Source organism: Pinus tabuliformis, chromosome J (genome assembly GCF_031772625.1).
Source record: "Pinus tabuliformis cultivar Carrire ecotype Pingquan chromosome J, CPIR1, whole genome shotgun sequence".
Lineage (NCBI taxonomy): Eukaryota > Viridiplantae > Streptophyta > Pinopsida > Pinales > Pinaceae > Pinus > Pinus tabuliformis.
In genome coordinates this window covers 831,970,005-831,983,051 of record NC_142295.1, presented here as the reverse complement: position 1 = coordinate 831,983,051, position 13,047 = coordinate 831,970,005, and the positions used below count along the sequence as shown (strand labels likewise).

Here is a 13,047-nt window from a genome sequence, read left to right as displayed (position 1 = left end):
GGTGATGCTTATTTATACATGGTTTGCTAATTTCCCTTTGCATCTTGAGATTCTTCATCGAATATTGTTTTGACTCCATTTTCCCAAAGGACAAAGCACTCGGTCTTGCTTGCCTTATCATCCATCATTGAACACACAAATAATGAATCTAATTTTCAGATCTGTGACCATTAAATAGATCAGCAATTTGAACTAGAGAAATTCCCCTTGTGCTGGAGGAATGCCGGCCTTAAGTGAGAAAAATGGCCACTGAGATGTCAGCGGATGGCACTACTAAGTTGCCCTGGGGTTTGTACTTAGATGAATTGGACTTATCTTTTGTGCATATCCAGGATGTAACAATGTGTCTCATTCTTATTTTCCTTAAAGATGTGTTATTTGAAAAAAAATCTATTATTTTAGAAACATTTATAATTTTTGTATTTTTTACATACCATGTTTCCAAAATTTGGTGGTGGTGGGGGTTTGGGACATCAAATTTTCACAGCATCCCTGTTTCCACAATCCATGCAGCTTAGTACCGTCCACACTATAACAAAAATCTTTTATGCAAAGTTTAACACCCACAAATGCCTTCCAGCATTTCTCAATAATCTTATACCAACATAAACGTTTTAGAAAAAAAATTATATCAAAATCTTAAACCTTCAAACAGGGTCCAGGTACGATTGATATAATCGCAATAAACCCTGTGATTCATTTCCCATCTACTGTACCAATCTTTTAAATTTATCATCATATTTTATATATTTATACAAATCTACATCACTCCACAAAAATCTAGGTTAAGAAGAAAAACTACATTATCATGAAATAGGCCAATGCTTTCCATGGGTAGCAACTACTATTAGCTACCGGCTAGCCTTTGGAGAGCAATAAGGCGGCATCTTGATAAAACTACACCCATCAGTACTAAGAAAAAAAAACACCAATCATCCCTCTAGGCTGACCATACCTAAACCACAAAATTTTCAAATGTGTAGAGATGTACATTTGCTCCAATTTTCCTCTGCTTCTCAGTTGATAAATCAATATACTGGCATAAATCTATCCTCAGGACCTTGAAGAAAAGTTATACATAAACCAGTGACTCACTAACAGTAAAGGTGAAAGAAGACAACAGACTGTTACTCAGGTAGTTGGTGTCGTTACCTATGTTGGGCCCTTGTCAACTTAGTACATTCTGTATACTTCCATGCGGCCATTCCAGTGTGATAGTGGCCCCACTAGTCAAAAGTTAGGGTATATTACACTCAAATTTGACAATTAATCGAAGGCAGTTTCAAACAAAGGTATCTTAAATCTAATGACTTGAACCAATTACGGCCAATATATAGCATTGGCATTTTAGCTTTTCATAGCAAAGTATTATACAAACCCCATACTTATTTACGTTTTAGTCAAGAATTAGCTCAAAAACTGTTCCTTTCACAAGAATATTTATATTGCATATTTAACACACAAAGATGATACTTCCTAATAATTCTTTTATGAATCACCAAACAAACTTCCCATCAAAAACACGGGCGTCTCCACATTTCAGACATGTAGAAACAGCATGGCCTCTGCAATTTTAGAAATAACCAAAAACATGTTTTTTCTTATTAAATCTACAATATGGCATTAAAGGTAAAACATCCTTCCACTCAAATATTTTTCATATAGAAATAAAATGCTGAAAGATTACTTGCAAAAATACGCTTCCATTCAGTACAAGAGGATGACTATGCAAATCTGTTCCCGTTGGAAGTGTTAGCAAGTCTGGAATTAAATTATCCTGTTTCACCTGCAAGGTACAAATACTTCCATACATTAAACGCCAAGTAAATGAAAATATAATTCATATTTACACTTCAAACTACAACATAGAGTTTGTTTACATCAAGCAAAGTTCAAAGTCAAACTTTGGGTCTACTGGTTAAAATTATAGTATCTGGACCAACCAAGCTGAAGAAAATTTCTGCAGTGCACCAATGAGTAACAGAATCAATCATCAGCAAAGTATGGTTCACTACTTTAAATCGGAGTTGTCTTTAGTGCGACTTTTTGGACTTTCGAGTATCGGAATCCAGCGGAAAAATTTGAGGTGAAATCTTGATTTTTGTTATTTAAACTGGTTTTTTGACTGTATATATGGATTCAGCACCTTCAAAAACCCCTAGGGCACTTCAATTGTGCAGGAGTTACCCATCAAGCTTGTGATTTCAATAAATTCCTGCCCAATTTTAGAGAAATTAAACTAGAAAAACCTACCGGAAAAGCTTCCAAAAAGTCTCACTAAAGACAACTCGCTTTAAATCACGCTATCTTCTCCATGCACCACATACCAAAGCTAAATGCAAGATCTATACCTACAATGGCTCATTTCGAACATGTCAATTTATCAACCATCTGATCCTTCATGAACACAATAGCCACATTGGATTTGAAGTTGGATGAAAAATTCAACCCATCTAACATTCACAGAGAGTCCGGTTTGCCCAATAGACACACCTTTTCTAAACCTTGGTAGCAAAATGAATCGAAACACAGAAGATCATCAATAGTAGAACAAGAATGACAGAAGGATCATAAAGAGACAGCCACACAAGACAACACAAAGTATTTTACCCTGGGAAAACCCACATGGGGGAAAACCCCAAGAACCTTTTCCATAGAGATTGATTTGTTCAACAAGAGATACATCTAAGCAATCTTATAAGGACCGAACCAGACCGGTCCAACTGTTTTGAGGCAAAAACTGGTTTGAACCGGTGACTTGAACTGTTTTTGTTCGGTTCAGTATGGTAAAGCCATCTAGAACGCGACAGGTGGGGTCAGTCTTGCTTTTTTTCTTTTAATGTTTGTCTTAGTTGGGCACTAGCCCATAATAGGTGCCTAATATTCAAGCATATGGCCCTACTATTGCTATGCATTTCATGGTAATGTTACATTCTTAAAATAAAAGTGACATTCTCCTTTATCTTTCATTTTCATCCTTTTACTTAAATTTTTAACATTACCATGAAATGACTCAGGATGTTTGAGAGTGGTTTTGACTTCATTCGATTTCATATAGAGAAAGTAGAATTTTAGATATCACTCAAAATCCAGCAGACTTAACAGTGTTCCAGGATTTCAGGATTGGGGGGGTCGCAACGCTACATTGGGTTTTCTCATGTACGAGGGTATGGAACTAGTATTTAATCAAGAGCACCAAGCCCTCTATGTACTTTGATCTTAGTGGCATGGGTTATTGAACTCCTCTATCATGAGCCTACCAAAAAAAATAGCCATTACTCAAACAAAATCTTGACTTGCATGCTATGAATTTTCTATCTTATTTTAATGCTTAGAGGGTGATATTGATGACGAAGATCCCAATATAGGCAATGATTTAAATGATATGTAGGTATTTCTTATAGCATAACCTTTTTTGGATGTTATTGGCCATGTGGAGCTTGTTTGCTGATGTATTTTTGGTTTAGAGATGGATTGCACTCGGTGCTATTTTGGTTATGTGCACCCTTACATGCTATATAAATGAGAACTTTTGCTTATTTGTGTATAAATGGTTTGGATTCATATGGATGCACATGAATATATATATATATATATATATATATATATATATATATTATTTATATATATTTTGAATATTTTTATGTGTTTTTGGTTGATCGGTTTTTCGTACCAGTTTCCATACAGTTCTAACTGGTTCCCGGCCTGGGGGGTCTACCATTCATTGACCGGTCCGATTCTGATAACTATGCATCTAAGTCAAACCCTAGGTCAAACTGACCATCAACATTATTTTGGTCAAACTTGATCTAATAGTCCTTTTAGTCAAGTCATCCTTATGCCCAGAGAAATCAGCTTGTGCCTTCATCCAAAGAACTCGGCTTGCTACTTCATAAGGAGAATCTTGGTTCATCAGATTCGTCCTTCTTTCTTGTGTTTCTTCGTCTAGAGGAGCAGAGATAATATTCCTGTAATGATCTGAAATTGCTTGTTGAACTACCTTCTTGGAGGAGGACATAGCCTTTATTTATACCTTTCTAGGAGGCCGCATAGGTGCCTTTGTAGGCTGGGGTTACTTAAAGTCTTAAACTGTTTGAAGGCCAACTTGACTTTGTGGAGCCAAAATATTCAAATTTCAAAATTTAAATTTTGTTGTTTGCAAAGCGCATGAAGAACATGCCTTCAACATTTTTCTTCTGACACTAGCACGAAGAACATGCTTTACCTTTATTATAAATACATCAAGGGCTTCAAATATAAATTATGAAGACCGACCATAGCTACAAAATTCAACACTCCCTCTTAACTAGGGAGGTATTCATAATGATAGATGTTCTCACATTTACAAATTTTTCTAAGAAAAGGTTATAACAAATCCAATTACCATAATCTGGTTAACAATTGTGATAGTAAAATAAGTTACCATAATCGCGTCAACAACTATGACACACGGTAAATCAATAGCATCAATTGATTACCATAATCTGGTCAAACATCTTTGACACATGGTAAGTGTTAGTTTTTGTAGCATCGGATGTGTTCTAGCCACGAAATTTGGTGGAGAGGCTAAAGTACATGAGATCTCCAAAACCCATAAATCATTTCTGGAAATTCCACCTAGAGATGACTTAATTAGATTATTAACCTATTTTTTTATGTTTCCTAAGTCTAAACTTAGGAAAACTGGTTAATTAATTAAGTCAAGGTGAGAATAGTCTAGAAACTCACACGAATCGACTTCAAGATGATCCTAGCCCTTGATTAAGTTTTAATCTTAATCATTGGTGCTCCAACAAAGGATTAAAATAAGAAGTCGATGGGCACTTGGAGAACACATTAGAGACACCAAGAGAATTCGATTTTCCAGAGTAGCAGCAATTGGTTGTCGGAGAGTTCGAGCTTCAGGGAGGAAGCAAAGTTAGAGAGGGGCAGAGAGTGATCCGAAGGAATTTTTCCAGATTCAGAGAGGCAGCAGCAAGTGATAGAATTGATTCAAGCAGAAGCAACGCAAGGACTACACAATGGCTGAAGCGGAGCAATTAAATTTGGTTGGGAGGAAGTTGATTCAGCGTCTAGAGGCCGAGAAAGTCTTCCAGAGGGCCGAAGAGTCACTCCAGCAACAAAGATAGACTAGACGGCTTGCTCAGAGGCAGATTCAAGCCACAGGTGTGAGAGGCAGTGAGGGACTGCTCAAAGGGCCAATGCTGGGGTTTGGATGGCAAGTTTTTTGGAAGGAGCCAGTGTCGAGATTGCTAGTGGGGTGAGAGAATTTTCTCTCTAATTATTTGTGCCATATACTTGTTGATTGGATTGCTAGTTGGGTATCCATAGATTGTACTCAGAATTTCACTGTTACTTAATAATAAAAACCCTCAGTGGTTGCACCAGTTTTACTAAGTTGGGTTTTTCCGGGTACTTTTGTCCAAAAATAATGGTGCCATTTTTGTGTGTGTGCGCGCTACATTTTCTCAAATTCCAGTGCCATTTTTCTTCCACAGTGTTTGTTTGTGAAAATCACAGTGTGAATTATTTGGTATTTGTTGTAGAAAACTACAAATAAATTGTTACATAAATTAACAATTAGGAAAATAATTTCCAGTGGTTGTGATAGATTGCAAATTTTCACATGGTATCAGAATGTCAAAGATCAGTCGAGAAGCTCAGAAGCGGAGGAAAGAATTTCCCTGCTCAGAGAAAACAGCAGGCCGAAATTCTTAGAGACAATGCAGTGCTCAGACAGGCACGGCTAATTGCTAGTGCAGGAATTCGATTTTCAATTGCAAGGTTGTAGAAAATTCAAGTTGCCCATGTTAGTGATTCCAACAATCAGTGGGAGCAACAGCAGCTCAAATTTTCGTTGAGCAAATTCCTTGGTTAGATGCAGAGGGTTTTGCAGCAGCAGAACCAACATCGGGAGGAAGAGAAAAGCACACACAACAAAAGGAAAAGTTCTCTTAGGGAACTTCGAGTCTCAGAAGTTTGATTTTTCCAGGCATTCCAGAAGGGAGTGCGAGTAGCAAAGCAGCAGCCAAGCAAAGGGAAAGAGGGAGTTTTTGACTTGATCCGAGATGGTCACAGCAGGGCTTAGAGATCAAGATAGGTTGGATGGAGCTTCCAACTAAGTCATATGGAAGGCTAGGATTTCCTTTTGTCTAGATGAATATGGCTCAAAAGCCTACATAGATAATGTGGTGGCAGTTCCCCAAGATGTGGATCAGCTCAAAGAATACAGGAAGGAGATGGCGAGGGTGAAGCGGTTGATCTTGGATGGAGTCTGAGATCATATAGTCTCACATGTGGCAGACAAAGGTACAGCCAGAGAAATGTGGGTAGCTCTCTCCACGCTATATCAGAGTTCTTCCGAGCAGCGGAAGATGTTCCTGGAAGAAAATCTCAAATGCATCAGGATGTAGAAGGGAGAAGGCATAGATCCCTTCCTCACCAAGATTCAGGAGGTCCGAGATCAACTTGCAGTTGTTGGGGCAACGCCTCAACCATCAGAGCTAGTACAGTTGGCACTAAATAGTGTCTCGGAGGATTGGCAAGTCTTCATCCAAAGTATATTGGGCAGAGACACACTACCTAGATGGGACAGGATGTGGGTCAATTTGCAGCAGGAGGAAATGAGGCGAGCTTTGCTTAAGAGCTCCATCAGTGGCAGCAGTAGCAACGGATCAAAGGGTGTGAAGGAGGAGGAGAATGTGGCCCTAGCATCAAAGGGTCCCAGTCAGGGGCAAGGGGAGCAGAAGAAGAAGAAGAAGGACCTGTCAAAGGTCAAATGCTTCAAATGTGGTGAGCTCAATCACTACAGCACGCAGTGTCCTCTCAGAAAGAAGGACAAGTAGGAGAAGCAGGACCAGCAGGCAACATCCGCAGAAATAGACAAGCTTTCCTCTAGGCTAGAGGAAGAGTTTGCTATGTTCGCAGATATACCTCCAGGAGTGAGGTGGGGTGATTTGGTGTTGTAGCCCCAGAGAGCTACAGAGATTGGGCAGGGTCCTTGAGGAGTCCACCTCATGGATCAGTACCTGGCTACGGGGGTAGATAGTTTTCAGTAGCAGGATCGACCAGTGGTAGTTGATGCAGTCAATACCAAAGTGACAGTTGCAAACTAGTACCAGTCGAATGCTGAGAAGCACAGTGCAGTGTTGGCAGCAGAGCAGATGGCTCAGTGCAGAGTTAGCAGCAACACAGATTCTTTAGTGACAATGCAGAGGCTAGTAGCAGTCAGGACTCAGGAGACAAATGCATCATACTGAACACAGATGATTTAGTATTTTGGATGCTTCTCAATTGTAGTTGTTGCAGTTGCAGCAGCAACAAATGAGAGGGAGTTGCAGTGTAGATGCAGTGTTGGCAACAGCATGGCAGTGTCAGCAGCAGCATAGATGCAGCATGAGAGTTGCACAGTGGTTAGTGGGCAGCAATGGCCAGACATCAGTAGCGTGACAGGAGATGATACAGAAACAGAGTGTTGTGGCAGGGTGTAAAGCACTATAACACAGTACTCGCTAAGAGGGAGTGTTAGGGAGTGTTAGTTTTTGTAGCATCGGATGTGTTCTAGCCATGAAATTTGGTGGAGAGATTAGAATACATGAGATCTCCAAAATCCAGAAATTGTTTCTGGAAATTCCAGTTAGAGATGACTTAATTAGATTATTAAACTATTTTTTAATGCTTCCTAAGTCTAAACTTAGGAAAAATGGTTAATTAATCAGAATTAATTAAGGGGATTTTAGCTAGTTTTTTGTACAAAAAGTACCAAGCTCATGAAACCATATAGAGGTTCTCTTTATTTTTCTAGGGCGAATAAAATTCGTCACATCGATATTCTAAGGAGTACTCATTCTTAGCATAGACCAGATCAACAACCTAATCTAGACTAGATTTGGTAACTCAATCTCAAATGCTATGAGAGACTTTCTCTCTCTCTCTCTCCTTATGTTTTTCGTGTTCCTCCTAAGGTCATGAAACCAAGTCCTCCTAGCCTTTAACACTCTCCAAACAACATCATCAAACAATGTATTGGACCCTTCTTAGTGATGGAATCGGTGACAAACTTTCCTTCCCTCCCATTATCTACCTTCGTCTCATGATACAAACACATGGTAAAACATTATTTCTTGCACTCTTTCTTTTCTTCTTTGATGTGTTATTTATTTCTTTTGCTTATGCTTTCAGATCAACCTAGTGAACTCCTACAGCATTGTATCAATATACTTCCTAGTCCTATTGACCTATCTTTTTGGTCATTTGTTAGACATTAATAAATTTATTGTATCTTATGGATGTACCCTATATTGCTTTATTGAGGGGCTATAAAGAGACTACTTTGATCACAGATTGAAGACGTATTCCCAACTTGGATACTTTTGTGTTATTCATATGTCAAGGTATTACAGAACTTCACATGATTAACCCATGCCTTTCGTAGATCCTCTGGTATTAGTTCATTAAGTAGTGAGTGTAGACAATAAGAAGTTGGTGGAGCCTGTTACAGCTCAATCTAGCAGGGGTACTGGGAGGGGTTCCAAAGGGAAACTACTAGACAAAGTGGCAACAATGGGACAAGGACCCACTGTCAACTCAGTCAATGTCCCCTGCTCTTTACGGACTTTCACCGATGGGAGGAGTCCCGGTATAAAGGAAATCACTATAAATGATAAGCCAATGATGGGGTAGATAGTGATTTCAAGAGCCCATTACTAAGACAGACTCAAATGATAGGGTTTACTTGCTTGAAAAGCAAGGTCTGGAGCTCTCCAAGAAAGGCTTGAAGGAGGCCTATACCTAGGGATTTGAAATAATTCTTGACAAAGGATATCCTAGACCTAAGATTCCTAAAGGTAGAAGGTTTCTAGGTGACCTTTGTGAAATAATGAATGATGAAGGTATGGGACCACGAAGAAGCCCAGGTGGACCCAAGCAAAGTCTAGGGATTTCAGGTGAAACTTCAATCAAAAGATCTAGACCAAGCAACAGAGAAGATGAGGGTCAACGAAATTGAATTTCACTTGAGTTTGAGTGTAATGACCCTTGAGGAAGCCATTAACAAAGGAAACCTAGGAACAAAAACGACGTTGGAGCTAGGGCTTGGGATATCTACAAATCTAGCAGTGGAACATGCTTCAAAATTTGTGATGGCTAGGGAAAAATCCAACGCAGTTGTAGTCCAACTCGCTTTCAAGATGGATGGTCCCAATGAATTTCGCTTGATACCCTAGGAGACCTCTAGGGTTAGAGCTTACAGAAAGGACGAAGAGGTGAAAAGAGATAGTTTTATGGTGATCACCAGGGATAAGAATAATGCATAGCCTATTGGGAGAGATGGAGTCAATGTGATTTCAATTTTGGAATTCTTTTACCCAATCAAGGAGCCCTATGGCAACTTCGCATGGCCCTAAGAGGCAACTACTAGGTCACCAAGGAATTTATACTTCTTACTACAAAATTTAATGACTTATCAAGGTAATTATGAAGATAATTTACACCTAGGAACATTCATTCACCATACTCAACCATGTAATATATGCAATACCTCAAGAATCCAAATTTTCATAATTTTGCATTCAATTAGGGCACATTTCGGATTTCATGAGCGAAAATTTTGTACATTAGTCATGTGTACAAGAGAGAAAGATAAACATAAAAGAGCACTTACAAGTATAGTATAGCGAATATATCCAATCATCAAATAGAGACAAAATCAAATCTCCAAGACCAAGAAAAGATTATCCAAACATTGAAATGCATCAAAGATTCTCTAATTCGTCCATCAATACATAGTGTGAAGTTCTCAAGAAGAGATAGATAAAAATCCAAGTGATGATGAGGAGTGAAATGATCCTCTCATCAATATATATGATCCTCTAAGGGTTTTATTTTCCTAATTAGGCCTAATGATGCCCCTAATAATAAAATAATGTGCAAAATAACATCCTTTGGTGACAAGCCCACCAAATAGCTCTATAATATGAAAAATAAGCCTCTCAAGAGGGTTGAAATGGTAATACAATAGCTAGGAGGGCCATTTGAAAGGCCTAGTGAAGTCCTTCATGTGCCAAAATGAGTGGAAGGGCTCCAAAAATAGTGATGAAGGGGATGGCCCCTTGATCTCCAAGAAAATGACCTGTGGTGCTCCCAAGTGGTTGTGGGGGCACAAAATCATCCTCATAGGTCTCCAAGTGGATCGAACAAAGCTTGTATCCCATCTACAAGGGCTGGAACAATGATGCAAGCCCTCCCTTTGTCTCCCATAGTGAGACACAACCTTATCTGGGTCCCGGATCAACTACCAATTGTGTGGTGTGTGTAGCCAGTTGGGCAAGGTGGTCCAGGTGCATCATCGTCATCAAACAAGTGGAACACGAGCAGGTAATGAATGGCACTGAAGAGTCCCATGGCATTGCTATCTACTCTCAGCTATAGTGGAGACCCATGGCTCTCAACGCACACCCTACAAGTGCCAATATGACGCACTTCATAGTGGACCCTATTAGGTGGTTTCAACTTCTAAGGGAGTGACAGGTCCATGGTACATCCGTCATGTGGCAAATGTCATGTAGTATAATGATGGGACGGAGTGGGGCAAAAGGGGAAAGCTCCAAGCCACATGCTATGGTACAAGGGTACCTACAATGAGGAAAGCCCACACTTGGGTGTATAGATGTAGGAGGGAGCAATCGTGGTACATGGGCTACCCCAACCTTTGTTTTTCCACCCTTCTTCATATTCCTTTTGCCTTTTATTGATTTTTCTTGTATAACTGCTCGGAGCTCCAGGGGATGAGAGCATGATGGAAATGATATAGCAATGAATACCCCCTTAAGGTTGGGCAGTTCATCGCCCACTAGGGGTTGGGACAATCCCGGGTTCCTCAATGATGCAGGGAGCCAATATAGGGGACTTAAGAACCAGGGTGATGGCCATAATGATAGGGGGTAAGGCTCATGTTGCCTTTTGCCCACGTGTTAAATTTGTATGTCCCAACCATATTTGGAATTTTGTGGTACATTTCCTATTGAGAGTAGCCAAATTATGCTTTTTACTTTCTTTTTAGCTGCATCAACCTCTGAGGCATCGTTCCAGGCCTGACCCAAAATGTGGACAAGAGGAGGTGGAGGCTAGTTCCTTGTGGACCCAATGGACAAATGTGGACCCAGATGGGAGACATGTGAAAAATGGTCATAATGAGCAGAGGGGAGTGATGTATGTGGTGTCGGGAAGCGGGACCATGCAACCAAAATCGGGATTTCCCATGTAGTGGCACTCCTAAAGCTAGTAGCCAATAAAGGAGATCCCACGAGACTAGGATACAAGATTAACCACCAAATTGGACAAGGGGACAAGAGTACAAACCAAGCCCATTCTTTCTGCCGAATCCCCCCACTAATCCATTGCCCAAAAGTGTCCATGATAAGTAAGAAAAAATACCCAACTATATAATGAAATCCATACCTTTGGTAGCTTGGGAGGTACTCCAAGCCCTAGGGTTCGGGGTTTGGAGGTTGGAGAGCTACAAAAGGGCTTTGTGGGCTTGGAACCCAAGATGTGGGCTTTGCACCCAAGCATGTGGGTGTGAATCCATGAGGAGTTTTGGGCATGTGATGATTTGAGTTTATAAAGGACACTGAGATCAACCGGGGGCAACGAAAATCACTCAAATCCAAGTTGTCTATCATGAGATATTAATTTTTGAAGTTGTTGGCGAGTTTTTATGACACAAAAGTCTAGTCGGCTTGGTGATTTTGTGTGTCACATGATAGTTGAATGACACCACAAGGAGTCCTTGTGTTTTGTACAAATATAAGGTGAGATGGGAGACATTTCTACATCCAAAGTGCATCTATCTCATACAGATCCCATCTGAGGCAGTCACAACTACGAGAGGAGGCTAGACGTGAGGCATTGGGGATTGTTTTGGGTTCTCTTTTAGTGTCTTGCGGGTCCAAGTTAGCAACAGAGGCAGCCGCAGTACTTAAGGGCATTTTGGTTGATGTTTTTGGCATATTTTTGGTGGGACATTTCTTCTACAAGCAGGACGCAACCCTTGCTAGAGGTTTCAAAAACACTGCAGGCCTTATACTCTTTGGAACAAGGGGTCGAGGGGTTGTTTGTGGGCACAGACAAGCCGCAGGCCTAGTCTCCTTAGAGTTGGGTGGTCATGAGGTATGTTTGAGGGATGGAAATAGACCAAAACAACAATAGAAGGAGGGAAGACTTGTATGAAGGGAGACCACAGCGAAGAAAAGAGGTTTGGGAGGTAGAAAGAGGGTTGTAGTAGCTTTCCAACAAGCTCTAACCAGAGCACCAAATTTGCAAAAGTGACATCCACCCTTAAGGATCCCAAGTATCTGATGTATAATGATGTATCTGTGTTGAGATAGGATGCTAGTGGATGGTTTTGGTATTGGACACTCGTGGACTGTTGGAGGGCAGCGTGAGAGTGGACCAAGAGAAGCCTAGTGCAACACCTTGATGGACAAAGGTGGCTGCTAGAGGAGGCAAATTTGAGGACCTCAAGGTTTGGCCAGCTAGAGGAGCAGTGTGTTGTAGCCTGTGTTCATTGTTGGAGAAGTGACATTCGATGATGATAGCTGGCAGCCCTCCTACCCTATGTTAGTCTTCATTGACACAGTGCAGGAAGACTATAGTGGGAAGACAAGTCCCAAAAGAGCTGAGGAGCAACAGTCGGCAAAAGTCTCGAAGTGTTGTTGCCTAGAAGGACGAAGGAGCAGCTAGTGAGCGTGAAGACCCTATGTGTTGATGATAGATGGACCTATGATCAACTAGAGGGAAGATTAGATAGCCAAGATTCAGTGGCCAGATGGACTTGGTGCATTATTATAGGCAAGTGTTGCAGAACGAAAGAAAAGGGCCCGCATTGTACAAGATACGACAAAGAAGTTGTGATTGTGCACTACATCAGCTAGATCATCAAATTATCTTTTATTTTGCATTCTTGTACTAGTGGATATTGGAGGGCCATTATCTCTAGTGCAGAAGCCCTAGACTATTGTATTATTCAGTTGGATTAATATAACGAAG

General features: G+C 40.4%; 1 protein-coding gene across 3 annotated transcripts in view; it reads right to left on the bottom strand.

The window, feature by feature from the left end:
* Positions 1-13,047, bottom strand: part of LOC149229284 (S-adenosyl-L-methionine-dependent methyltransferases superfamily protein) — a 304,238-nt gene that overhangs the window by 157,947 nt on the left and 133,244 nt on the right. For all 3 annotated transcript variants that reach the window (XM_089378551.1, XM_089378552.1, XM_089378553.1), the window contains one exon: positions 1,688-1,786. In XM_089378551.1, coding sequence (XP_089234677.1) covers positions 1,688-1,786 — 99 coding nt within the window. The remainder of the gene's footprint in view (positions 1-1,687; positions 1,787-13,047) is intronic.